The sequence below is a fragment of the Cyclopterus lumpus genome, chromosome 9, assembly GCF_009769545.1.
Source record: "Cyclopterus lumpus isolate fCycLum1 chromosome 9, fCycLum1.pri, whole genome shotgun sequence".
NCBI lineage: Eukaryota > Metazoa > Chordata > Actinopteri > Perciformes > Cyclopteridae > Cyclopterus > Cyclopterus lumpus.
Genome location: NC_046974.1, coordinates 4,528,344 through 4,553,997, shown reverse-complemented (window position 1 = coordinate 4,553,997; position 25,654 = coordinate 4,528,344). Strand labels below are relative to the sequence as shown.

The 25,654-nt window shown below is 46.0% G+C and overlaps 2 protein-coding genes across 5 annotated transcripts in view; one reads left to right on the top strand and one right to left on the bottom strand.

The window, feature by feature from the left end:
- kank1a (KN motif and ankyrin repeat domains 1a) overlaps nt 1-17,942 on the top strand; it is a 35,131-nt gene extending 17,189 nt beyond the window's left edge. For 3 of the 4 annotated variants that reach the window (XM_034541333.1, XM_034541330.1, XM_034541332.1), the window contains 11 exons: nt 1,338-1,467; nt 7,257-9,806; nt 11,392-11,550; nt 13,143-13,251; nt 13,409-13,639; nt 14,267-14,354; nt 15,063-15,282; nt 15,954-16,096; nt 16,485-16,685; nt 16,854-16,952; nt 17,046-17,942. In XM_034541333.1, coding sequence (XP_034397224.1) covers nt 1,431-1,467; nt 7,257-9,806; nt 11,392-11,550; nt 13,143-13,251; nt 13,409-13,639; nt 14,267-14,354; nt 15,063-15,282; nt 15,954-16,096; nt 16,485-16,685; nt 16,854-16,952; nt 17,046-17,108 — 3,900 coding nt within the window. In that variant the 5' untranslated portion in view covers nt 1,338-1,430 and the 3' untranslated portion in view covers nt 17,109-17,942. Of the gene's footprint in view, nt 1-1,337; nt 1,468-6,402; nt 6,532-7,256; nt 9,807-11,391; nt 11,551-13,142; nt 13,252-13,408; nt 13,640-14,266; nt 14,355-15,062; nt 15,283-15,953; nt 16,097-16,484; nt 16,686-16,853; nt 16,953-17,045 lie in introns of those variants that run through there. The other variant, XM_034541334.1, reaches the window with a different exon arrangement.
- A 513-nt stretch (nt 17,943-18,455) lies between these two features.
- cfap157 (cilia and flagella associated protein 157) lies at nt 18,456-22,741 on the bottom strand. Its single transcript, XM_034540735.1, has 9 exons — nt 22,552-22,741; nt 21,591-21,862; nt 20,388-20,541; nt 19,983-20,250; nt 19,746-19,867; nt 19,274-19,424; nt 18,862-19,004; nt 18,652-18,759; nt 18,456-18,522 (listed from the first exon to the last, which is right to left on the bottom strand). The coding sequence occupies exons 1-9, from the start codon at nt 22,701-22,703 to the stop codon at nt 18,456-18,458; spliced, it is 1,437 nt and encodes a 478-aa protein (XP_034396626.1). The 5' UTR covers nt 22,704-22,741.
- Nucleotides 22,742-25,654: the final 2,913 nt, after the last annotated feature.

Genomic DNA, 25,654 nt, shown 5'->3' with positions numbered 1-25,654 from the left:
CAAAAGAAAAGTGGTTTAAAAAAAAAAGTTTTCAACAACCATGTTGAACCTACTTTTAAATGCAACCTTTCAAAGGCATTTGGTGTTTTTCTTTATTTTTTTTTATTTCCTCCTGGATGTTAAAGTAGCCCGGAGGAGGCGGGACCGCAGACTAAATGGATTTCAGTCTATTTGGAAGCTGGAACAGCCCCGGTGTGCTCGGGAGTATCTCTTTTCTTCTCCGTATCGGAGCTATAAACGTTCCTCGGGGTGACGGACGCAGTTTGGATTTAGCCGCGGCGGCGAGGTGACGTCGTCGCCGCGGCTTTATTTGGCTGCGTACTGTAAACAAGGACTTACATGTGCTGCTGAACACTCGCCGGCCGAGTGTGTGACCTCTGGGCCGAGAGCGAGTGTGACCTCTGGGCCGAGAGCGAGTGTGACCTCTGGGCCGAGAGCGAGTGTGACCTCTGGGCCGAGTGTGACCTCTGGGCCGAGAGCGAGTGTGACCTCTGGCAAGTGTGACCGACCTGGCCACGGCATTATCGCATGTTTTTTTTTTATTTAATTTTTTTTAATAGAATGAGACAAAACACTCCTACAGTTTCTACAGTGAATGTACGATGAATTAACCAATATTACAATGTGTACCTAGTTGCTAGGTCATTAGGTAAACCTAGCTAAAACTAATACAGGCTGCAGGGCCGGCAACACAAAGAATAATGACTATAAATATATAGTTTTTTAAATGGAAAAAGTCACTGAGGTTTTCATTAAATGCTTCCAGTAAATGCTGCGGATTTTTGCAGATATCAGCAGAAGGGAAATGTACTGTGGTTTTATTTCCATTAGGACCCTCTTAAAGAAACCTCCTTGGTGGGGTGGTGGTGTGAAGGGGGGGGGTCCGAGGTCAGCCGTGAGGTCACAGGGTCTCTCCCGAGCCAACCTGGCTCCTCGTTTTAACGAACCAGACCTCTCTCCGTCGCCCGTAGAGTCGAGAATGGCTCTTTTGTCCCCCGGCTGTATCCATTGACGACGACCAGGCCGCTGCACACTAGACCTCTATGTTCATAAACGTCGGATGCAAACACACCTGTGGTTGGAAAAAAAAAAAAAGCTTTTAGTGGGCTTCAGCTTTCACAGAAGAAAGGTTTTATGTCATCGAACGCTGCAGCGGTGGAATATTATAGTTTTCTAAATATTGTACTTTTTTTACTCCCCCTACATTCATTTGACAGCTTTGGTTACCAATTACTGTACTGGACATGTGTCGTTTAAATTGGACTCTCTGCGATGGACTTTTTTTACGACTAACTTTCTAAAGTTAAATGCCCTCTGTTTTGTTTTTTTGTGTCTAGTCTGCAGGCTGCATGGTAACCTGGACTTGATGCATGGCAGTTGCATGACCGCAGGAGGTCTTGTTGCGGGACTGGGAGCACGCGGCTGCAGCCATGGCTCAAACCATGCACGTGAATGGCAACGGCCCAGGTAAACCAAACCCTTTTTTATATAGTTTTGATCATGTGATGTTCTATCTTTTTGTAACTTATTTTCCTCTGCAAGTTTCGAACCTTTTAAAAAAAATATATATATATGTGTGTGTGTGTGTTTTCGTTTCCTCCAGCAGACGATTGATCCCTCGCTGCCTTTTTGGAACAACGTGTGCTCGTCTTTACTAAAATATAACGCGGCTGGATTGGGACACAAAGGGGCTAAATGTAGGCGTCCGGTTGCAGGCCGACGTGTATATTTAACCTCTGAGCTGCTGCGTCACAGCCGTCTCTCGGAGGGGAACGCTTTACTTTCTTAGGAATTGGAGGGCAAGAATAAGATTTCAGGGACTTTATTATTTTTTTTAGGCATTCAAATATGAGTTTACATCAGTGGAAGTGATGAAATCGGTACATAAGTGCTATGGTTGAAATCAACTTAATTAAGTTTTACACATACATGTGACGTATACATTTGCAGGTATGGTAAATAAAGTTAAAATTAAATACATTTTAACTGCTTTATTAAACTGTATAGACGGCAATTGATCACAAAACTCTTCACCAATAAAACCGGAAAATAAACAAATGAAAGCTCATCATATACATCTTTTTGTTAACTTGATTTGTATAGATTTGAAAAATATAATTGTGTATAACAAAATGCTTCATATCGATCTACATAAAGGTTATTGTTCTTTCAGTATATTATTAATTTTATTGAATGCCATAGTCATGTAAATACATATATATATATATATATATATATATATATATATATATATATATATATATATATATATATATATATATATATATATATATATATATATATATATATATATATATATAAAATATGTAGTAATATTTATGTTAAAAAGCAAGACGTGCTCGCTCCTCGGCGTGTTTCAGTAGCAGAAGAGCTGCAGGAATAACTTTATGGAGGTCGTGTGTGTTGCGGAGAAGATTTGCACGCTTCAGTGTGAACTGAACACACACACACACACACACACACACACACACACACACACACACCTGCAGACGACTCACATTCCTGTCCACACTAACAGGAGAGAGTGAAGCTTCTTCCTTCCAAAAATCCCTCCAGGAATGCACAGCATGCAGGAACGGCACTCTTGAGATACAACATCTTTTTCTTTTCACGTATGTGGATTCACTTCAAAGGCCACGAAACCCACCCGACTGTATTTTATTGTCCATTTTTACAGAATGTGAAAAATGCGATTATTTTTAAAGCAGCATCTGCGATTTTTAAAATACAAAACGATGATTGTGAGGGAAATGAGCTAAATAAAGACTAATAATAATCTTCCAAAGTATCAGGCAATGATGTAAATCTTTTAAATTTCATTATCACGGTCGTCTTATCGCAGCATTTCTGCTCCGATTCTTTAAAGCAGTTCTACTCAATACTTTTAATAATGATGTCTAAGGGAACGAGGTCGTGCATCAGAATGTGTCGACGGTTTCTCGCCACCATGTTAAAAAGAAATATAAATAAATAACTAGTCGTCCACGTCCAAAAAGCAAGATGCACTTATCAGCTTTCAGTTAAGAAAAATAAAAATCTGCTCCGCTAAGCTCATTTCTGTTATAAAGGAACATGAAAATATAGTTTAAAAAAAAACAAAAAAACATTATTATTAAATATTCTTGTATTTATGTGCATCTGCACATAAAGTCTTCAGTAAGAATGCAACATAAAAATAAATATTTACTGAACGCAGTCCCTCGTATCTCTTTGTAGACGGCCACGGTTGCAGGAAACCAAATTGTAATGCAGCTCTAATTAATCCGTTAGTGTGTTCAGCATTAAAACTAATAAAAAAATTAAAAAAGAAGACCCGTTTGCTCTGAAACCATCCTCCACCTGAAGTCGTCTGAAATACAAAATAACAAGCCCTGCAGAGGCTCTTGAAGGCCACCAGGCTGCTCCTTCAAACCCACTGAAGTGGTTTTGTCACGTTGAGGCCGGTCGGCCCGTCGTAATGTGTGCCGGAGGGGGCGGAGCCGCCGCGTCTTTGTGATCCAAAGGTGTCTTTACACACCGCCGTCTGATGAATAGACGTGGAACTGGTTTGTTGGCGTGCGACTGTAACTCTAGTGCGCTCCAATCCGCTCATTGTCAGCCCGAAAAGGGGCCCGAACGGTTTCATTCATTCAGCGTCAACAACAAAACGCACGACACGGTTTATGTAACGGAGCGTTGCGTAAACCTTTTTGTTCCCTCGGTTTTAGGATATTAAGACTGACTCTGCCACGGAGGAACAAAGAGATGCTCGGCACGTTAGCGTAGCTTAGCATAAAGACTGGAAACGGGTAGAAACGGCTAGCCTGACTCTTCAAAGTGCACTCGATGGCACGTAACGTCTCATTTGTAACAACAACAAAAAAAAGGGGGGATTAAAATTACATTTGTAACAATGTTACTTATTTTTTGTCTTGTTTTTAGATGTGCAGCACAAATGGCTCTCCATTGTGTTACATATTTGGGAAATTAATGCATATTTATTGTATTAAAAAGCGTTTGTGTTATTCCCAGAGACCGTTAGTCCTGCTCTTGCCACACAGATTGGTAAAAGGTAAAGTAGACGGCGATCCACGATGTGAACAGGTTTTAAATCGGTTCTCTAGAGATGAACCCGGATTGTTTTCCTTGACATGTTCACGTCATCGTTTAGCGAGTTAAGCTGTTGACGTTGGCGGCCCTGTGAGTTTTCTAGAAGAAGCTCATGGCTCGCAGTCGGCCGTCTGGTCCCGGTTTTTGGGCAGGAATGTGGAGCTCACTGACTTTCTTTTTTTTTAAGTGACGTTTCCTTTTCTTTTTTTTCCTTGTTCCTGTTCCTGGTGTTGATCTGCTGAAATATGACGGCTTGATCAAAAGCCGGCTCTGCTTGTGAGTAATTGGGCATACAGAGCCAGGAAATACCTGCGTGTGTGTGTGTGTGCGTGTGTGTGTGTTCTTGCGTCATACTTTGCTCTCACCCTCCGTGTAATGTAACCGCTGCACAGAATTATTCCGCTCTGCAGCTGCGACCAGCGTCCCTCGTGACTTTGTACGCAGAGATCTGCCGACGCTTTTCACTGTTTTCTCAATGATGAGTTTCACGTCCAAATAAAGAGGAATAATTTACTCGACGGTCACCTTTACAAACGATGTTTCCTTTTATTTGATATCTCGGCTTGAGAGCGCGTATTATTGGAGGCCAAACAGGAAGTTGGCGTCGTCCTGTTTTAAAAAAAAAAAAAATTATTTATATATATATATATATATATATATATATATATATATATATATATATATATATATATATATATATAAATACAAATACATTTTTTTAAATGGAAAAATAAAAAAAAACTTTTTACAATGGCCAACAAGCCGCATGTTTTGCAGCCCAGAGAAGCCTGTGGGTCTTGATAACAAACAACCGGCAGACTCATTTAGACCAGTGTTCCCACTTTAATCTGCCTCCGAGGACTCTGTGGCTGTTTAAGGGCTTTTGTCAGCTCTAAAATTAGACTTTTTACAGAGCCGAGGCTAAAGGAACCCAAGAGTGCATGCATTGAAAGAGTTCTTGCACATTTTTTGTTGTTGTTGTTGAAAATGGCTAAAACATGACGCCGGTGACTTTGTGCGTCTTCTCTCGGATGTCAACGCATTTTACTTTAAATTCAAAAGAGCAACCGCGTTCAGTCGGCACGTGGTTTCAGTTGGAAATCTGCAACTGGAAACGGTCGCGTTGCCCCATTTTTGGGCTGAAATATTGAGATGACCCATCTGAGGGAAGTGGGCGTGCACCAGGATCTGGATGCTCTTAAAAGCTGTCAACTTGCATCCTGTTTTAGTAACTGTTGTTTTGAATTATAGATTTTAAGTCTGTTTACAACCTTCTTTTAAATGTATTTAATACATTTGTTTCACATCGTTGGGGAACTGTTGCATACGATATCTTTTTATGTAACCGTAGAAATACCGTTCGAACTAAATCTTTTTTTTTTTTTTTTAAATGAGTCAAATATTATCCAAAGTCCTCATGCTACAGAAGGGCCCGTTTCAGTATTAATTCTAGACCCCGACCTAGGAGAAGTTGTAAAGATGTCTCATTATACTGTGTGTGTGGCTGTTGCGTAATCGCTGTCAAACAGACAATGTAACAGCTGCTGATGACGACGGGAGCATTTATGAGGTCATCGCTCAGTTGTCCGGGGGGCTCGGCGGTACCAGAGGGTCGCCTGTCACTGTGTGTGTGTGTGTGTGTGTGTGTGTGTGTGTGTGATGGCTGCTCAGAAACCCGTGGGGGGGGGGGGGACCAGACGGCACAAGAACGTGACTGTGCTGCTCCCTCACAGATTATTTATACCAGTAAAAAAACACAAAAACAGGAAGTTCTTATTCCAGGTCTGTGCAGAGAAAACACAAAGCGGGTTTTTGTTTTCACACACAAAAATGTAAAAGTGTGCGTCGACTTTTAATCGTTAACATAATTGTTGTTCGTTCTTCTATAAAATGTCAGAAAATAGTGATGAATGAATGATGAAAGAAAGAAGTTATCGATTTTTAAATGTTGCGTGAAAGAATCCAGTTGCAGCCTTTCACCTGCATCTAGACTTTTATTTACACATAAACTTTAAACATAAACCCGAAATAACGCTCTTTATTCTGTGAAAGTTTGCTCTGCAAAGTATAATTGTGTTGTTGTTGTTAAGGGATTTGGTCTCGACAACAGGCCGTCGCCGTCGTGCGTTCGCCTCCCCCCCCCCCCAACTGACTAACAGGACTCTTTTATTTTAGGGAAGCGAAGCCTCTGATTGGAGGAGGCAGCTGTCCAATAGTGATGCAGTGCTGTGCTCTTAGTTTACACCAATAGTGGAACTTTTTATGCCCTCCCCACACCCGCCCTCCTTTTTTTTTTATTGAGTGAGCGAGAAGAAACAGCAGTCCTGTGTCTCGGCTCTGCAGTTAAATCCTGAACCAGCAGAGAGACGGCGTGGAGAGGAAAAGTAGAGCTGAGGCGAGTGCAGCTCGAGCAACAAGGCGGTGAGGCTTGTTTTGTTTTAAAGCCTTGTAATCCCCTCTTGTTTTTTTTTTGTTTTTTTTTAATTATCTGAAAGGGAAAGGATCGAGTGGGCTGGAGGAGCCGGAGCTGTTTTATTTCCAGCCTGTGTTTGCTTTAGTCGGGGGGAAAGAGTTCCAGGCATACCAAGAACAAGACGCTGCATTTAGCCAGCGCAGACCGAGTGGAGCGGAGTCTCCCGATGGCTGACTGGAGTTTGGACTTTAACCGGCTTTGACTGCTCTGTACAAAGTGTGTGTGTGTTTTTTGTGCTGGTTCTGTGTCTGTAAAAAGCTCAGATGTCGACACGACGGGTGGATTTTGGACTTTAAAATATTGACACGTCTTGTTTTCCTGACCCCCCCCCCCCCCGACCCCCCCCCTCTCTCTCCCCCCTCGTCGTCTCTTATCCGAGCTTTGTACACAACGTTCTGTTTGTCCGTCTGCGAGCTCTTTCCACCCGCCTCCACCGGGCTAAATTATACAAGTAAAACCTAAACACCGGTTTTTTTTTTTTACTACTACGCCTCTTGGGTGTTCGCTTCACACGGTTTGCGTCTCGCATAGTTTTGGGCTGTAAAAAAGATAAATAAATAAAAGATTATCAATCGCGCTTTTCCTGCAGACACGTGACAAACCCGAGACACGTTTGTACTCGCTGAACTAACTGAACTCTTAACGCTAACTTCGTCCTTCTCGTGGTTTTCAGGACAAAGATGCCCGAGCACGGAGGACGAGAAGGACTCCGTGGCCCCCTACTACGTTGAAACCCCCTACGGTTATCAGCTGGACCTGGACTTCCTCAAGTATGTCGACGACATTGAGAGGGGCAACACCATCAAGAAGCTGAGCATCCAGAGGAAGCCCAAACTGGCCAAACCCTTGGCGGTGCCTCGGGGCAGCACTGGCGGGGGCAGCACTCGGGCCGAATGGACCTCCACCGACTCCCTGTCCTCCTCCAACAGCGACGACAAGCAGTCCCCGGTCTTCTTCGGCGCCCGGCCCCAGGTCGCCGCGCCGCTGACCCCCACCTTCTCCAGAGCCCCCTGTGAAGCCCCCCTGCAACAGTCCTGCTCGAGCGTCGCGGAGCAGAAGCCGCTCCTGCCGCCTCCTTCGCCGAGGTTCGCCCCCCGTCGCAACCCCCAGGTGGAGAAGACCCTCATGGAGACACGCCTTCGCCTCGAGCAGGAGCGCCTGCTCGTGCAGCCGCACGGCGAGCCGCCGATGCCCCGCCGCCGGCTCGCCAGCTTCGGCGGCATGGGCTCCAGCAGCTCGCTGTCCTCTTACTCGGGCTCCGTGGCCACGAGCCAGATCTCTCCCAGCGCCCATCAGCTTCTCCCCATCAACGGCCACCTCCCCAACGGGGAGTACAACCTCTACTACCCGCCATCCGTGGGCAGCTCCATCCGTCACAGCCCCATGAGCTCCGGCATGGCCACGCCCGTCACGAACGTCAGCCCGTTGCACCTCCAGCAGATCCGGGAGCAGATGGTCGTGGCCCTCAAGAAGCTCAAGGAGCTGGAGGAGCAGGTGAAAACCATTCCCATCTTGCAGGTTAAGATTGCCGTGCTTCAGGAAGAGAAAAGACAATTGGCTGCTCAGTCCAAAAATCAAGGTCCCGGCGGCTTTCGCAAGCGCTCCTACAGCGTGGGCAGCGCCGACCAAATGGAGAACCCGGGCCCCGTCCAAAAGGAAACGGAGCTGCACATCATGGAGCCCGAAGCCCAGGAACAGAACGCTCAGCGGCTGGAGGAGTTCAGGCGTCTGGCCGCCGAGGTCCAAGCTCTGGAGACGACGACGGCCCTGGACAACGAAACTCGGCCTCAGAAGCTCGTGCAAAACCAGCCCCAGCAAAAGTCCGTCGGCGTAGTTACCGACGAAAACATGAACAGCCTTCCCGTCCACCGGGGGGCGGACGTGCACCGTTTCCGGGACGCCGGCGTATCGACCGAGGCGCGGGAAACGCGCAGCGCCGCGGTGGGCGTGACCGAGGCCATGCTGGGCATGACCGGCGAGGCCGAGAGGGAGATCGAGCTCCAGCAGCAGACCATCGAGGCCCTGAAGGAGAAGATCTACCGCTTGGAGGTGCAGCTGAAGGAAACCACGCACCAAATAGAGATGGGAAAGCTCAAGCTGGAGCTCCAAGCGGCCGGCGGGTCGAACAAGAAAAAAGTGGACAAAGGTTCGATGGCGAGGCCCGAGATGTACAACGCCTGCGTGGAGGCCAAAGTCCAGACGCGCAGCCTGGGGGTGGGCGAGCGTCTGGACTCGGCTAAAACTCGGAGCGTCGCCGCAGGCCCGGAGCTCCCGATGGACCGGTGGGTGGTGCGCGAGCGCGTGGAGGTAAGCGACCAGTGCGTCGGGAGGCGGGTGGAGACGCGCGACCAGCCGGCGGGCACGGAGGAGCGGAGCGCTCGCGAGGCGGCCGTCAACACGGAGGAGTCGGTCGACAGCCTGGCGCTCTGCAAACCCATGACGGAGCTGAGCAAAGAGTCGCGGTCGGTCGGCTGCGGCGACTGCTCGGTGGACGTGGTCGTCGGCCCCGTCAAGACGCTGCTGTCGCGAGGAACCGACCCGGATTACGTCGGCAAGGCGGACTCCGGCGTCACGGCCGCGCCCGAGTCGGCCACTCGGGAGACCAACACCGAGACGCGGGTGGCGAGCAAATCCACCAACACGGAGACGTGCGTCCTGACCGACTCGTTCACCGACACCGGGGTGACCGCTTGCGACAAACACACCAACACGGCAGCCGCCGCCGAAACGAGGACGGTCGCCGCCGGCGACGGGCTCATCAAAGACGTTCACTCGACGGCGAACACGCGCTCGATCGCCGTCGGGACCGCCACGGACGCGGAGTCCTTCCTCGGCAGATCGAGCTCCACCAGAACCAAAGAATGCGGGGTGGGGCCGGTGAGCGTCCAGGAGAACTTCCTGGTTGGATTAAAAACCAGGAACATAGCATGCGGGCCCTCCCATCCGGAGGTCGAGGCCGTCGAGGAGGTCGAGGTCGCGCCGCCGCAGGCTCAAGCCCAGGGGGGCGCCGGACTGGACCACTACATCGAGCGGGTCCAGAAGCTGCTGCAGGAGCAACAGATGCTGCTGGCGGAGAACTACAGCGAGCTGGCGGACGCCTTCGGCCAGCCCCAGTCCCAGTTCGGATCCATCAACAGCCAGCTGGTCAGCACGCTGTCGTCCATCAACTCGGTCATGAGGTGCGGCAGCGCCGAGGACATCCGGAAGCTGCCGGCGGGCGAAGGTGAGAGGGGGCTTTTGAGGACGCTAGAGGGGGAAACGAGTGGTTCTCGACTGGCTGAACACGCGGTGAAGCTTACACTTGTGTATTTATTGCCTGTGGGAGTTATATTACTTTAACTACTTACGTCTGTATCTTATTACATTTTTTTTAAAGGTGTACAGTAAGCTGAGACTCTTAAAGGCGATTCTGTTTTGAGTTTTTATTTCTTGTCTTTTGGGACCGGAGCAATTTACTCTGGAGTGAAAACACCTCAATTACACCGTCAAGTACGTCCTGAAGGGGTTTAATAGTAGCAGCGCTTAAAGTCGCCCCGGGGAGTTTTCTTTTTCTTTTCTTTTTATCCGCCATTGTTAACATCTTTACTAGCTTTCTTCTTTTTCTTTTTTTTTTCTTATAATAAAGGTGAAAAGGAAGGGAGGGTGTAAATAAATGAATAAATAAATATACGGTGTAAATGTAAGTTAATCATTTATTTCATGTATGTTTAGTTGTGATCTCACTTTTGGGAAAATATTTTAATGAACTAAGATTGTGAAATATTTTTTAATAATAATCAAATTTTTTATTTATAATAATATATATATATATATATATATATTAATTAATTAATTAGATAAAATGAATGATAGAACCCGGATTTAAAACATTTCAGCTCTGCAATGAGAAAAATAATAAGATTCATAATAAGATTTTAAAAAAATATATAGTTTGCCTTTTTTTTTTACAAAGTATATTTACATTTTAACACTTTTGCGGGACCGTTCAAAGGACAATAAAACTGTTGGAGACGTAAGATGAAGTTCAGGACTGACTGGCTCTCAGCTCTCGTATAGAGGATTGTATATGTGTGTGTGTTCGTTCACACAGTCTACAAAGAACCCTGATGGGATCGGACAGGCCAAAGTTATCTCTGTTCTTTTGGCCTTGAACCAACAATGAGCTCATTTCTCTCTTTTTGGCGGTGGGGGGCCCCCGGTTGGCGTCGCACCCCGTCGGCCTCTGGTTGTCTTTGGCTCCGCCGACACGTCGCTGTCGATGCTGATTCACGGTGCTCCTTCCCGAGGTTGCGTAACGCGCATTCGCGGCGGGCTGGCACCCGATCGCTGGACCGATTGTCTCGCTCTCTTCTGGAATGTCGGATGTTCCCCCGTTCCAAGTAGACGACGACCGTTTTTAATTAGGATAAACGAGGTGGGAATGAGAATCTGGACCAAATTGACCCCCGACTGCCTCACATTTCATGTGACCCCTTTTCTTTTTTTTCTTTTTTTTAATTGGTGTTTTCATTAGTGTCTAAAAAAGAAATGTTTCCGTTAGCTTTAGAATGAGCTCCTCGTGTGTCTACGTCCACAGTTTCTATGGGAACCCAGAAGGGACAAATTTAAATCTGCACCACTAGAGGTCACTAAATCCTGCACATTGCTCCTTTTTACTTAAACTAAGACTGCGATAGCAAAACTGTCGAGTTTGATTCCCAAAGAGTCGTGAATAACGTCCGTAAAAAGAAAAACTTTTTTTATTTTTTTTTGGGGCTCCATCCGTGTCTCGTCTTGACTCCCGTCCTCTTCCTCCTCCTCCTTTCCAGAGAGCGGTCGGCAGCTCGGCGCGGAGCGGTCTCACCTGGAGGCGCTGCCTTCGTGCGGCCCGGCGGCTGCAGAGGAAGCTGCCAGCACACCTGTGCCGCAGCTCAGCGCCGCGGAGCAGAAGAGCCGCATGGTGCTGCAGATGTCGACGGCGCTGCACGGTACGGCCGAGGCAAACTTATCCAGCTGCATTATTTATATTATTAGTTTAATCCCGCTGTGCAGAGCTGGAGGCTGCTGTTAGCGTGTCCATGTGATGTTTTGGGCAAAAAGGGGCCGTGACGGTTATCTGACCAGATGGTCGAGGCTTCGGTTCGGTCCTCGAGTGGTAAAGTGCTGACGTTGCACTTGGTTTAGAAACAGCAGCGCATCTTTTATGGTTTATTTATATTTAGGTGGCCTAAAATACGTCTGTCCTTGTTCATAAATAAACCAAAACTCATCTAAAAGTAGTAATAAAAAAAAACCACAGTGTACTCTGTTACGAGTACAAAAGTATTTGCATGGAAATATGCTTAAAGTACCAAAATGTAGAAAAATAAAAGATTTATTACTGGATGATAATTAGTGATTTATTCATCAGCTGGTTTTTAATTTATTTACTGCTTCATAATTACACGTAATGTATTAGTTTTACAAAGATTACTGTTTGCATCCCAAAAAAAATATGAAGTACAAGTAGCTCTAAATTGTGCTGAAGTACAGTACTTAAAATGTACTTATTATATATTGCTGTGAACCGGGCAACAGGAGAAAAATGGCTGCAGACATCATCATCATCATCATCTTCATCCTCCTCATTATCGGCGTGGCGTCCTCCTGACGAGCTGCTTGCGCTTCCACCTGTCAAAACACGCTGTGTGTGTGTGTGTGTGTGTGTGTGTGTGTGTGTGTGTGTGTGTGTGTGTGTGTGTGTGTGTGTGTGTGTGTGTGTGTGTGTGTGTGTGTGTGTGTGTGTGTGTGTGTGTGTGTGTGTGTGTGTGTGTGTGTGTGTGTGTGTGTGTGTGTGTGTGTCGCACACACACACACACACACACACGCCACTGTGGGCGCATATGCAACTGAATGCATGTTGATACATGAACACACACACACACACTCGGCTGTCCCCTGGAGCAGCGAAAGAGGCCCCACTTCAAATCAGGACAAGCCTTGGCAGATGTGCCGGGTTGTTTTCTGGCTCCCGGCTGGTATTTTGTTGGTTTTCTGGAGGCCTGTGTTTAACGTGACTGAGATACTTTGAGGGTTCGGGGCGACTTCCAGCTCCTCGCCTCCTTTCCCCTCCGCCGCGTGGGCGTCGCCGGTGCTGCTGTTGACGGACACTTTTAATGTTGCGGGGAATTTTATGATAGAAAGTGTAAATTTGCGAGAAGACGGAAAAAAGATGATCGAAACTCGGGAAGAGATTCACATTTCCTGAATGTTACTAAAAGAGCTTTTTTATTTTAGGATGTGAAGGCAGTTGATTTTTAATATAGAGTTACATTTTTCAAGGAAATGCTCCGTGATGTCGGGAGAATCGCACGTGAGCGGAAATGTACTTTTTTAAAATGTGAATATTTTGTCCCTAAAATTAATGAATAAACGAGCGTGATCTCAATCGTGAATAAAATGTCCGTCTTGTCTCTTTACACGTTGGACTTTTACTTTTTTTACGGTCTTTACAGACGCAACGGGCAAATCTAAAACTATTATATTTTCACACACAAGTTTATTTTAAATATAAACGTGCGTTCCCTCTCCTCTCCTCCAGGGCAGCCGTGCAGCCAGAGCACCCTGAAGTCCATCATGAAGAAGAAAGATGGCCGACCCGACGCCAACGGCACCAAGAAGAACCTGCAGTTCGTCGGCGTGAACGGAGGGTGAGTCAAAGAAAAACATATTTGCGATCGCTGTCCTGAATATTTGAGGAGATGGATCAATGTTTTTTGTTTGGTGAGGTTAAAGGTGTTGATAAAGTTTTATTTTGGTGCACACATCTTAAAGTTTCTGTTTGTTGCCCCCTTGTGGCAAATCCAGGTATGAGACGACGTCAAGCGACGACTCCAGCTCAGAGGACAGCAGCTCCTCGGGGTCGGACGACGACGAGGAGGAGGAGGAAGATGAGAAGGAGCAATATAAGAACGTGGAGGCGAGGAGCACCGTGGAGTTTCAGCCCGAGGGAGCAGAGGATGTGAAGAGGGAGGAGGAGGAGGAGGAAGAGGAGGAGGAGGAGGAGGAACGTTCAGAGAAGCAGGAGATGAGAGAAAGGTGGGTTAAAGAGAATTATTGTTCAATTAAAGGACCGACGGTGTGAATAATGTGTCTTTTTTTTAGGATTTATTCTGAGTAGTATTCTTTTTTTTTTACTCGCTCTGTTTCTGGTTTAATTTCTCAGATTGTGGTTGTTAATGCAGGTGAAGAGCAACGCCCCCAAAACAAGCTGCAGGACTGCATTTTATTATCATGTAACAGTTATTAATTAAACGTTATTATCATTTTAAATGGCGTATCAAATCCTACTCTTTTTGAAATAAATATGCATTTAGTAAATACAGTAAATATAAATAAAGATGGGTAAAAGTACGAAAACAAAATGTTCTTTAATAGTATTTAATTGGTTGTGAAACTACAAAAGAATTAGTAGAATAAAATAATTGTCCAACCAGAAGTGGAAATGTCTCTTAAGACGCATTACATAACCAGCTGATGGATAAATAAAAGTTAAAATAATTTAGTTAATGATCTGATGAAGCCACTTTATTATTATTCTTTATTTTTTTTGTCACATTTTGTAATATCGTTTAAAAAAGGGCCGATTTGAAATGCAGCGACTGTTTTTATTTGAATGTAAAAATAAAAATATTTTTTTAAATATAACCGTTTGTCTCCCAAAAGGTGCGAACTCAGCGAGAAGATGCTGGCCGCGAGCAACGTTCTCAAAACTCACCTCAGTGACCCGAAAGCCGTGAGCAGCAAAGATCTGGTGAGCGGGACCCGAAGAAACTATTTGTTACCTTTTTTTTAAAATTTATTTTATTCTGGGAAGAAAACGTAGTCGAAACCTACGTTTACGACGCTAAAGTGAAAAGAAATATCTTTTTTTTTTTAAATGACTTTTCTCCCATTTATTTACATTTTGGTTCTTGCAAGAAAAACACCAGTTTTTTTAAATATTTTCAAGGAAACCTATTTGTTACCTTTTTTTTTTCTTTTCTTTTATTAATTTTATTCTGGGAAGAAAACGTAGTCGAAACCTACGTTTACGATGCTAAAGTGAAAATAAATTTTAAATGACTTTTCTCTCTATTTACATTTTGGTTCACGTTTTTTTTTCTTCTCAAACTCCAGGTAACTGAGTAATCGATATTACTAATAAAGAGTTCCTTCCTACTTTACCTTGACCCTGGGAGATGACCTTTTTAAGACAATGGGATGGGTCTGCACATGGCTTTAATGGCTTTAATATGGGTGTTTTTTCAATTTTGTGTCATGCAAAAATATTTTTCCCGTATCTTATTTTTACCCTAAAATGCCATAAATTGATTGGATAAATTGTTCCAAAAGAAGGTCGAATGCAGTTTTTTTTTTTTTTTTTTTTAAATATGCAATTCAGCACAAAGTGTCTTTTTTACTGGTTGGACGATGACGTTTGAGTCAACGTGTAACCGACCTTCTGGCCGTTCCTCCTCAGAGAGCCGGCGTCAACACGGTGCAGCACGAGTGGTTCCGCGTGTCCAGCCAGAAGGCGGCGGAGGCGGCCGCGGTGGAGGACTACCTGGGCGCCTTCGGGGCCGTGTCGCCGGCCGTGCTGCGCCACGTGGTCAACATGGCCGACGGCAACGGCAACACGGCGCTGCACTACAGCGTGTCGCACTCCAACTTCCAGGTGGTGAAGGAGCTGCTGGACGCAGGTGAGCTTCCTCTTTATGGAATTTACAATTTACCACATAAAGCTCTTTATTTTATTTTATTTTTTCAATGCCGCTTCCGTCCCATTCTGACAAACGCCTGGTCACATTGTGCACCTATTTAACTAAATGAGCAAAAAGATTTACAATACTTTGTCTTTTTCTTTCTGTAAAACAAAATATGACTTGTATCTCCAATATAATGGCATTGGTCCATCAATCAATCAATTACACTCTAAGCCCGCCCCTTTTAACAGTGTAAAAATGTCCCTCGATCTCCCTGAAGGCTCAATAGACTGCGATGAGGTCCCTGCCACACGCGGCTCCAAAAGGCCTTTTGTGTGCCCCGTGCTCGGTGACACCGCGTCCCCTCCCCGGCTCCCATTGTGGCCTTTGTCCTCCCCGGTTCCTGAGACCCCTGCTCCTCCCCTCAGCTGGGGGGGAGGGGGGGAGGGTCTCTCCTCTAGCCTCCCCCATCTTAACGTCTCGTCTCTTTTGCGAGGGTCTGCGTTCAGACGATGCGTCTCGGTCCACATGGCCTGACGATCCTTCCTCTCGCGTTACCGTGGCGACGAGTCAATCGGACGCAAACGAGCGCTTGGAGACCACCCGCACTGAAAAAGTGTTCCCCCCCCCCCCCCCCGTGTGTGTGTGTGTGTGTGTGTGTGTTTCAGATGTGTGTAACGTGAACCAGCAGAACAAGGCCGGGTACACGCCCATCATGCTGGCCGCGCTGGCCGCCGTGGAGTCGCCCAAGGACATGCGCATCGTGGAGGAGCTCTTCAGCAAAGGGGACGTCAACGCTCGAGCCAGCCAGGTCAGTGGCGCAGAGGTCAGCTAAAGGCTGGAATGAGCAGGCACAAGAAGGTTCTCGTGGACAGAATCATGAATGTTGGTTTTAAAATTTAAAAAAAAAGAGTCTTAATAAAGATTTTTATCAGAACGTTTGATTTCTGAAGCACCAGAAAATAGATCTTTGGTGACGCCAAGTGGTGCGAGGAGGCAACTGCGCCTTAATCGACCAATCGGATGCAGACAAACGCCCGAGGATCCATACTTAGTTTACACCAGCATATTGTGACCCTGTAATTTAGTCCCGACTTAACCCTTCACGTTCTAGTTTTTTATTGATCTTCCTCCTCGTGTGAGCGAGATGATGGTGTTAATGGACCGTGTCCTCCCCCCCCCTCCCTCCCTCCCTCCAGGCCGGTCAGACGGGGCTGATGCTGGCGGTCAGCCACGGCAGGATGGACATGGTCCGGGCGCTGCTGGCTCACGGCGCCGACGTCAACGTCCAGGACGACGAGGGCTCCACGGCGCTGATGTGCGCCAGCGAGCACGGCCACGTGGAGATCGTCAGGCTGCTGCTGGCTCGGCCCGGATGCGACGCCACGCTGAGCGACGGCGTGAGTAGTGACACCCCCCCCCCCCTGGCGGGCTCGAGATAAAAAAATAACCCAAACGCAGCAAAAATAAGAATACAGGCAGATTTTGAGGTGTTTTTTATTAACATTCCTACTTATTCTTTCCGTTTTTTCTGACGTTTCTTTCATTCCTCGTCGTCTCCTCTCCAGGATGAGAGCAACGCCCTGTCCATCGCTCTGGAAGCAGGACACAAGGACATTGCCGTGTTGCTTTACGCGCACGTCAACTTCTCCAAAGCCCAGTCACCTGTACGTCCTATTTAAACATTATTTATTTATTTAAACCATCCTGTTCTTCTAATATCATATATATGTGTGTGTGTGTGTGTTTTTGTATTCTAGGGGACACCTCGACTCGGCAGAAAAACGTCACCGGGTTGCACTCGGAGGAGCATGTTTGATTAGAGGCCCCGCCTCTCCCCCACAAACCCTGCGCTGCTATTGGTTCACGCTGAATGAAGGGACCCACCCACCAACCAATGAGATTCCTGGAAATATATATATATATATATGCACACTGACGAGCCCAAAGTGCCCTTTTTTGAGTAAGAACGTAACCGGCTGGTGCCTCGAGTCAGCAAACCAACACAGATACAACATTAACTACTAAATGACTTGTTTTCTTTCTTTCTTCTTCTTCGTTATTCTTTTTGCAATTTGACAGCTTTATTTTATTTTTTTTTCTAAAGCTCAATGTTGATCATTCAAGAGCACCAAAACATTATTATTTTTGTATTTCTTTTCTGTTTCTTTCGTTGCTTCGCCTCCCAGATGGAGAATAATCCACCCGCCTGTTAGAGGAAGTACTTCCTGTGTGTATATATATCGCTGGCCTCGAAGTCCCGCCCCTCTCTCACGTGCGCCCAGCTGTTCGACGAATAGACGCCTCATCTAGAACTGGAGAAATTGTACTTTTTATACAAATCCTTTGTATCTATTTAAAAGAGAAGAAATCGCAGTATTTTGAATATTTCCTATTGCTACTTAACGACACGTGAAGTTATATATTTATCAAAGTATAGTTTTTAATGCAGATATATGTATTTCATTGTACATACAGTGGTCATTAGTTTAGTTTGTTTCTCCTTTTTTTTTTGTGTCCAGTTTCTCGTCGTCCGTCTCACGTGTAACACGTCTGTCCTCTCGTGTCCATCGATGGTTCTGACTTTCAGCCTTTCGATGAGAATTGAAGTGCCTGAGACTTCGCCATATTACAATAAACACCAATTAAAGAATATAGATCTGTGTCTCGTGCCCATTTTCCGTCTGTCGGGGTTTCTACCTGGTTCTCTCGTGTTTAGCAGAAGAAGAAAGGCTTTTTTTTCCACACTCAAATAGTTTATTTTCGACAAAGAAGAGAGAAAATGTTGATTTAATTTTGCAAAAATGCAAAAAAAAAAATTATCAAAGATACTGAGTTTAAATATTATTTTTACACTTTTTCTTTTAACAAAACTATTTTAAATGTGTAAAAAAAATATATATATATTTAAGATATTTTCTTTACACAACATTTTACTTTTTTTTTTTTTTCAAACAAAACTATTTTTAGGTTGTTTTTTTTACACAAACCACAAAATGAAGATGGTTTTTCATCACAATATCACAAAAATAAAGAATCGCTAATTGTTTATCCAGATTTATTTTTACTTTTAAGTCCCATGGATTCATCTTTTCTTGAGTCCGAGGGATCGGAGATGCAGAGTTTTCTCCAACATGACCAGGAAGTGAGTTGCGTTCGTGTTCTTTGGGTCAAGTGAAGGACTTCCTGGAGTCCACGCGGTTCAAGGAGCCGGCTGTTTTCTGACTGGACGGCTTCCTGAGGGCGGAAGGAAAGAGCCACAACGGGGAAATAAGTGAGCCGGGTCATCAAAGAACTGAATCCTCTCCAATCAAAGTGACTTCACTTCCACCAGCGCCCGTTAAAAGTGTTTCTAGGTGAACAGACCTGAGCAGGGGCCTCACGGCTTTGTGCCGCGGTACGAGGCCCAGATCGCCCGGCCTGTAGCGGGCCAGCTGGAACCGCAGGCTCGGACCCGGGTTCACCACCACTGCTCTGCAAAGACACGTTTTCCATCAGTTACTATGGAAACGTTTTCAGGGCGGATCAAAGAGAAACGCCAACGAGCCTTCACGAAAAGGACGTTCGTCCAGTCACCTGCTCGCTGAGGGGTCGGAGGTCAGCGGCTCCTCCAGCCGGTCGTGTTTGGGCCGGTCCAGAACCAGCAGCAGCTTCTCCATCAGCCCCATCCACTCCTCCTCCTCCTCCTCTTCATCTTCCTCCTGGTGTGTACGCGCATCCTGCAGGCGACAGTCGTACTAAGTTTGTTTTCCTTCATGCATGAGGGACATCAACTGTCTTATTTATTAGAAATGTTTGCTCACGACCATTTTTATATATGACAACTTGACCCAACGATGTCCAAAAAGTAGATCTTTTGTTTATCAAATGCAAATGATTACAAATGTGTTTTTTTGGACCAATAGTTGTTTATGTGTTATACTTTTCTTTTAAATATAAGATAAGTGACCGCCTTGTGTCCAGGTGTTCCTGGTGTTTGAACTTTTACCATCAGGGCTTGTCTGAGAGCCACGGCGGCTTCCTGCATGATGCTCTTCATCCTGCTCCTCCTCCTCCTCTCCTCCCGTAGCTCCGCCTCCAGCCGGCTCACCTCCGCCGCGCCTTCAGCGCGCCGCTCGGACAGCGAGGTCCGATCCCGTCTGGGTGGGGGCAAAAAAAGAAGGGAATTTGGGTTTTAAAGTCATGAAAGACGACTCGTGTTGCTACGATATGGTTTTTCTAATTTCACCTTCAAGATACTTCAGGTTTGAATAAGAAAAACTTCATCTAATATCGTTTCTTACAGAATTACCATTTATAGTTTCAGTCGGCGGCATTCAATTAACAGCAGTTGGTCCTTTTTTAATAAAAACTCTTCTTTTGTGTAGTTTTGTCTCTTTTTTTTTTTTTTTTTTTCTTTTACTTTGGAAATGTGTTTTTGAAAGAGTCTGAATCGGGTGGAGACGCGGTTGAACTTTGACCTGAGGGCCTCCACCTCGGCCAGGACCCCGCTGTGTTCGCTCTGAAGCCGCTCGCGCTCTCGCCTCCCGTCTTCCAGCTCCGCCTGCAGCCGCCGACACTTCTCCGTCAGCTGCTCCGCCACCTGACGGAGGAACACCTCCATTGAGTCGACATCCATCCTAAAACCCGCTTCCTCCCTTCCTCCCTTCCTCCCTTCCTCCCTTCCTCCCTCCCTCCCTCCCTCCCTCCCCTCTTACCTTCTTGCGGACGCAGCTCTTGCGGGACGTCTCGCGGAGCATCTCCTCCAGGAGGTCCACGTCCACGCCGAGCCGATTCTTGCAGTCCTGCAGAGCCGAGTTCTCCCCCATCAGGGACAGGGTCTGCGCCGACAGCTGGCCGATCCGGGCCTTGACCTCCGCGTTCTCCTGGAGGGCCGACCTGGTCGTCGCCGGCACCTTCTGGTCCACCAGGTGCTGCACTTCGGCCGCCATGGTCGCCACGTGGCCCTCCATCTCCTCCTCCAACCTTTTGTGGGGCGGCGGGGGGTTAATGATACTGCACAGGCTTTTGGGAGATGATTAGATGTTTGTTTATTTAATATGACGTTATGTTTTCATAGATAGGATTATTTATTTATATAAATAATCCTATCTATCTCGTACCTCTTCTTCTCCAGCAGCGCGTTCATCTCCAGGTTGTGGAGGGCAGCTTCGTGTCGCTCCTCCTGACCGGCCAGCTGCTTCCTCAGGGACTCCAGGTCGGACGTCAGCTGCTCCTTCTGCTCCTGGAACTCCTCCAGGCCGGCCAGCCTCGCCACTTAGAGAGAGAGAGAGCAGCAAACAAGGTTACAATATATGAAATAAAATGATAAAGAACACTTCAAAAAAAATCTAAAGTATATAGATGAGTATAAAGTATATAAACTGAAAGCGGTTCAATTTGAGGAGGATCTGGCCAGAAGTGAATTATTATACAGTCTTATAGCAGTGGGCAGGAATGTTCTCCTGAATCACAACAGACTAGTAGAACATCTGTTGTACTCCATGATATCCACATCCTCCTCCTCCTCCATGTCCACATCCTCCTCCTCCTCCTCCATGTCCACATCCTCCTCCTCCTCCTCCTCCATGTCCACATCCTCCTCCTCCATGTCCACATCCTCCCCCTCCTCCTCCATGTCCACATCCACCTCCTCCATGTCCACATCCTCCTCCTCCTCCTCCTCCTCCTCCTCCTCCATGTCCACATCCTCCTCATCCTCCTCCATGTCCACATCCTCCTCCTCCATGTCCACATCCTCCTCATCCTCCTCCTCCTCCATGTCCACATCATCCTCCTCCATGTCCACATCCTCCTTCTCCTCCTCCATGTCCACATCCTCCCCCTCCTCCTCCATGTCCACATCCTCCTCCTCCATGTCCACATCCTCCTCATCCTCCTCCTCCTCCATGTCCACATCATCCTCCTCCATGTCCACATCCTCCTCCTCCATGTCCACATCATCCTCCTCCATGTCCACATCCTCCTGCTCCATGTCCACATCCTCCCCCCACCCTCCATGTCCACATCCTCCCCCTCCTCCTCCATGTCCACATCCTCCTCCTCCTCCATGTCCACATCCTCCTCCTCCTCCTGCTCCATGTCCACATCCTCCTCCATGTCCTCCTCCTCCTCCTCCATGTCCACATCCTCCTGCTCCTCCACTACTGCCCTGTACCTCCCCTCCCTCCTTAACACACCCGACCACTGCAGAGTCACCAGAGAACTTCTGCAGATGACCCCGAGTTGTACTGGAAGTCCGTTGTCTCCGTTTTATGTGGACATGAAAAATACAACAAGAACCACCACAGACGCTGCGTCCTCACCGAGCGTGGCGTTTTCCGCGTGGAGTTCCTCCACCCGGCCTCGCAGCTCCTCCCTCAGCTCTCGGAGCTGCAGCCTCAGAGCCGCTCCGTCCTCGCCGGCGGCCCGCCGCCGACTCTCCAGCCGCTCCGTCAGCTCCTCGGCCTCGGCCTCCTTCTCCAGCACGGAGCGCTTGAGGAAGTCCACGATGTCGTTCTTCTCCTTCTCCAGCGCGCCGTACCGAGAGTTCAGCTCCTTCTTCTGCCTCTCCTGCTGGCCGCACTCCAGCTGGTACCTGATGGAGGAGGAGGACGAGGAGGAGGAGGAGGAGGAGGAGGAGGAGGAGGAGGCGGCTACATTTTGAGGTACTTGTACACTTACTGCTGCTTTATACTTCTACTCCACTGAAATTCAAACTTATTTGTTTCTCTCTCTCCACTACATGTGTTTGTTAACTTAAAATTACTTTTATTGATCCCAATACGCAGCAGATAAAGCCGTTAAAATGAGCTCCACCAACAGCTGCAACATTGAAATGTACACACTAATAATAAATATAATCCAATAATGTATATTGTTCTGAATTCAGCCATTGTGCACAATTAATGCTTTAACTTCTGGTATCTAAAGTATTATATTTATAATAATGATAATTATGTACACTTCATTGATCATATTTTGATGCTGAACCGTTTGTGCCTAAACTTTTATTTGTATGAAATCTTTTTTTAAATGTAATTTATTTATTGTTATGCACCTTCCACCTCGTATGTGCAACGTACTTAACAAATAAATGATCCTGAATCTAAAAAAAGGACAATGGCCCTTAAATAAATGCAATTAGTGGAGTAAAAAAAAAATGCAATATTTCACTATTTTTAAATTTGTATTGGGAGTAAACTAACAGGAAGTTGGCAGCGTTGCACTTGACTGACTTTAATGCACTTCAGTGTTTGGTGAATGTACTCGAGTCACGTGACTCACCTCTCCAGCTGCTCGTTCAGATATCGCATCTGAATCAGGTACAGGTGTTTCTCTTTGTCCTCGGAGCCGCTTTTACCTGCAGCAGTCGGAGAGTTTTCCTTTTTCGCTGCTTTCTTGACGTCATCTTGTTTCTTCTCCTTCTTTTTGGGCATCGTGCGGCGCGAGGGAGCGAGTTGGGTCGTTGCTATGAGCAACGCTGCATTCAGGGACTCCTCGGAAAGTTTACTTCTTCACTTCCGGATCGGAAGTTCGGAGTTTTTTTGGTATGGTGATTATTCTAATGTTTTATTGCTAGTTTTGACCATACTTTTAAAACGATTATGTTCTGGTTAATCAGATATGGTTCGACCAGAAAATATGAGTGGAAATAAATAATAATGGAAATAAATAATAATAATAATAATAAGAAATAAATAAATAGTACTTTTGTACAGCAAATTTCTAGTCTAAAACGGTAACAAAGTGCTGTGCAATTAAAACAAAAAAAAGTACATAAAATCCCAAACATGAGCAAATGAAAAGGAGATGACACGCAACACAAATATAAAATGACACTCCCACAAACACACAAACAAACTAATGTTTCACAGGCTACAGTGTAATGGGGTGTAAGTAACCCCGTTTATTTATTGTGCATATTGACAATTGATAATCATCCCTTCAAGCATTTAATCTGTCAGTCACACTGCTTTTTATTATTATACTCTGTTTACAGAGTTTACCTTTTTTAGAAAATGTGTCCCATCTACCCAATGGAGTGTCCCATCTACCCAATGGTGTGTCCCATCTACCCAGTGGTGTGTCCCATCTACCCAGTGGTGTGTCCCATCTACCCAGTAGCGTGTCCCATCTACCCAGTGGTGTGTCCCATCTACCCAGTGGTGTGTCCCACCTACCCAGTGGAGTGTCCCATCTACCCAGTGGTGTGTCCCATCTACCCAGTGGTGTGTCCCATCTACCCAGTGGTGTGTCCCATCTACCCAGTGGTGTGTCCCACCTACCCAGTGGAGTGTCCCATCTACCCAGTGCTGTGTCCCATCTACCCAGTGGTGTGTCCCACCTACCCAGTGGAGTGTCCCATCTACCCAGTGGTGTGTCCCATCTACCCAGTGGTGTGTCCCACCTACCCAATGGTGCCCACCTACCCAGTGGTGTGTCCCATCTATCCAATGGTGCCCACCTACCCAGTGGTTTGTCCCATCTACCCAGTGGTGTGTCCCACCTACCCAGTGCTGTGTCCCATCTACCCAGTGGTGTGTCCCATCTACCCAGTGGTGTGTCCCATCTACCCAATGGTGTGTCCCATCTACCCAGTGGTGTGTCCCATCTACCCAATGGTGTGTCCCATCTACCCAGTGGTGTGTCCCATCTACCCAGTGGTGTGTCCCATCTATCCAATGGTGCCCACCTACCCAGTGGTGTGTCCCACCTACCCAGTGGTGTGTCCCATCTACCCAATGGTGTGTCCCACCTACCCAATGGTGTGTCCCATCTATCCAATGGTGTGTCCCATCTACCCAGTGGTGTGTCCCATCTACCCAGTGGTGTGTCCCATCTACCCAGTGCTGTGTCCCATCTACCCAGTGGTGTGTCCCACCTACCCAGTGGTGTGGCCATGACCTCTGGCCTCCTCCACCCATGTTTTGATTTCCAGCTCGCTAGCTCCCTCGGGTGGTATGAGCCAGTATTGCAGGGTTTTTCTTTTCATTGCAAAGTGTAAATGTGTCGTTTCCACATGTTTCCTTCACCTGTCTGCTGCTGCTGCTGCTGGATGCCTCTGAGGGCAGTCACACTAATACAAACGGTTAAATGTGTTAAATCGCAGACTTCATTACTGCGTCATAATCTATAATTATTACCATATGCCATAGAGGCAATAAAAACTCAGTGTTGTAGCACCAGAACCTCAGCCAATGAAGTGTAGCAGTTATTTATTCAGTGCTGTGTAAATGCCTGCTTTTTAATTGGTAACTTTTCAACCCCCCCCCCAGACACACACACACACACACACACACACACATTTGGCTGCAGGGATTTTAATTGGGTGCCTTAGTGTGATTCACCTCACTTCCCTCACTGCCTATAAATCCACTCGGCTGACTGAGTGTACAGTGTGGAGGTTAATTCACTTCCAGCTCAGTCAAGCCTTGTAAATTAATAAGAGTATTAATTCACCACGTAGCATATTCATGAAAGAAAAGAGCTACAGTAAATACATTTAAGTGGGATGTTATTCAAATATTACAGCATAACCACAAGCCCAGGGTGAAATAGCACAATGATACCACTGGCTATTATAAAGTGAGCACCATAGATGCAGTTACATTGTATTTGAGCCCATATAAACTGTGATTTAATGGGATCTTTAAAGAGGTATCGGTAACTCATGAACACCTATCAAACCTCCATCCCCCCCTAGGACACAACCTGTGAAGATTAAGTTAATTTACAGCATAATCATTAAGTATTCTAACTAAAAATCTGCACGAATCCTATTTTATTGTTAACAATCGTCATCAGGAGAAAACTCGGGTATACTAGAAATAGACAAGATGGTGTGTGCAGTTGCCACGATTGATCTCGAAACTCGAGCATAAAGGGATTTCTTTTAAAGAAATTAAAATGTTAAGAGTGACAAAATTAAACTTTCTTTCACACACTCTGGTTCCCCTGAGAATGAAGATCTAGTATGACCCTGACCAAGAATACAGCACATAGGTTAACATGAATGTTGGACATTAACAACTTGGAAAAATAAGTATAAATCACAAAATAATCATTTAATGGGGTTTTCAAGACTAATTAAAGCTCATTTATTATTAACCTCTGACTTTATTAAATACAGACCAATGCACATGCATATATATTCTGATGCCAATGGAATATACTTTTGTACTTATTTACCTATAGCACGCATATGAATGCATGTCTTTTATTTGTAACACAATATATATATATATTCACACTGAAGTATACCTCTCCCATCTCCTGGGGTGGAGTTACACACAAACAGAACATTAAACAATGGGCTTTTTATTACACGTGTAAGTGACTAATAATTAAAAGTATGGGTTTAAAAAAAGAAAAAAAGAGTGAGAGCATT

Excerpts from the sequence above, each read along its gene's own strand:
- cfap157 (XM_034540735.1), bottom strand. The coding sequence starts at position 22,703 with ATGCCCAAAAAGAAGGAGAAGAAACAAGATGACGTCAAGAAAGCAGCG. Across the intron at positions 20,251-20,387 it reads GCGCTGCTGGAGAAGAAGAG|GTTGGAGGAGGAGATGGAGG; the intron begins GTACGAGATAGA and ends GCCCCACAAAAG. Across the intron at positions 19,005-19,273 it reads CTCTCAGACAAGCCCTGATG|GATGCGCGTACACACCAGGA; the intron begins GTAAAAGTTCAA and ends TGTCGCCTGCAG.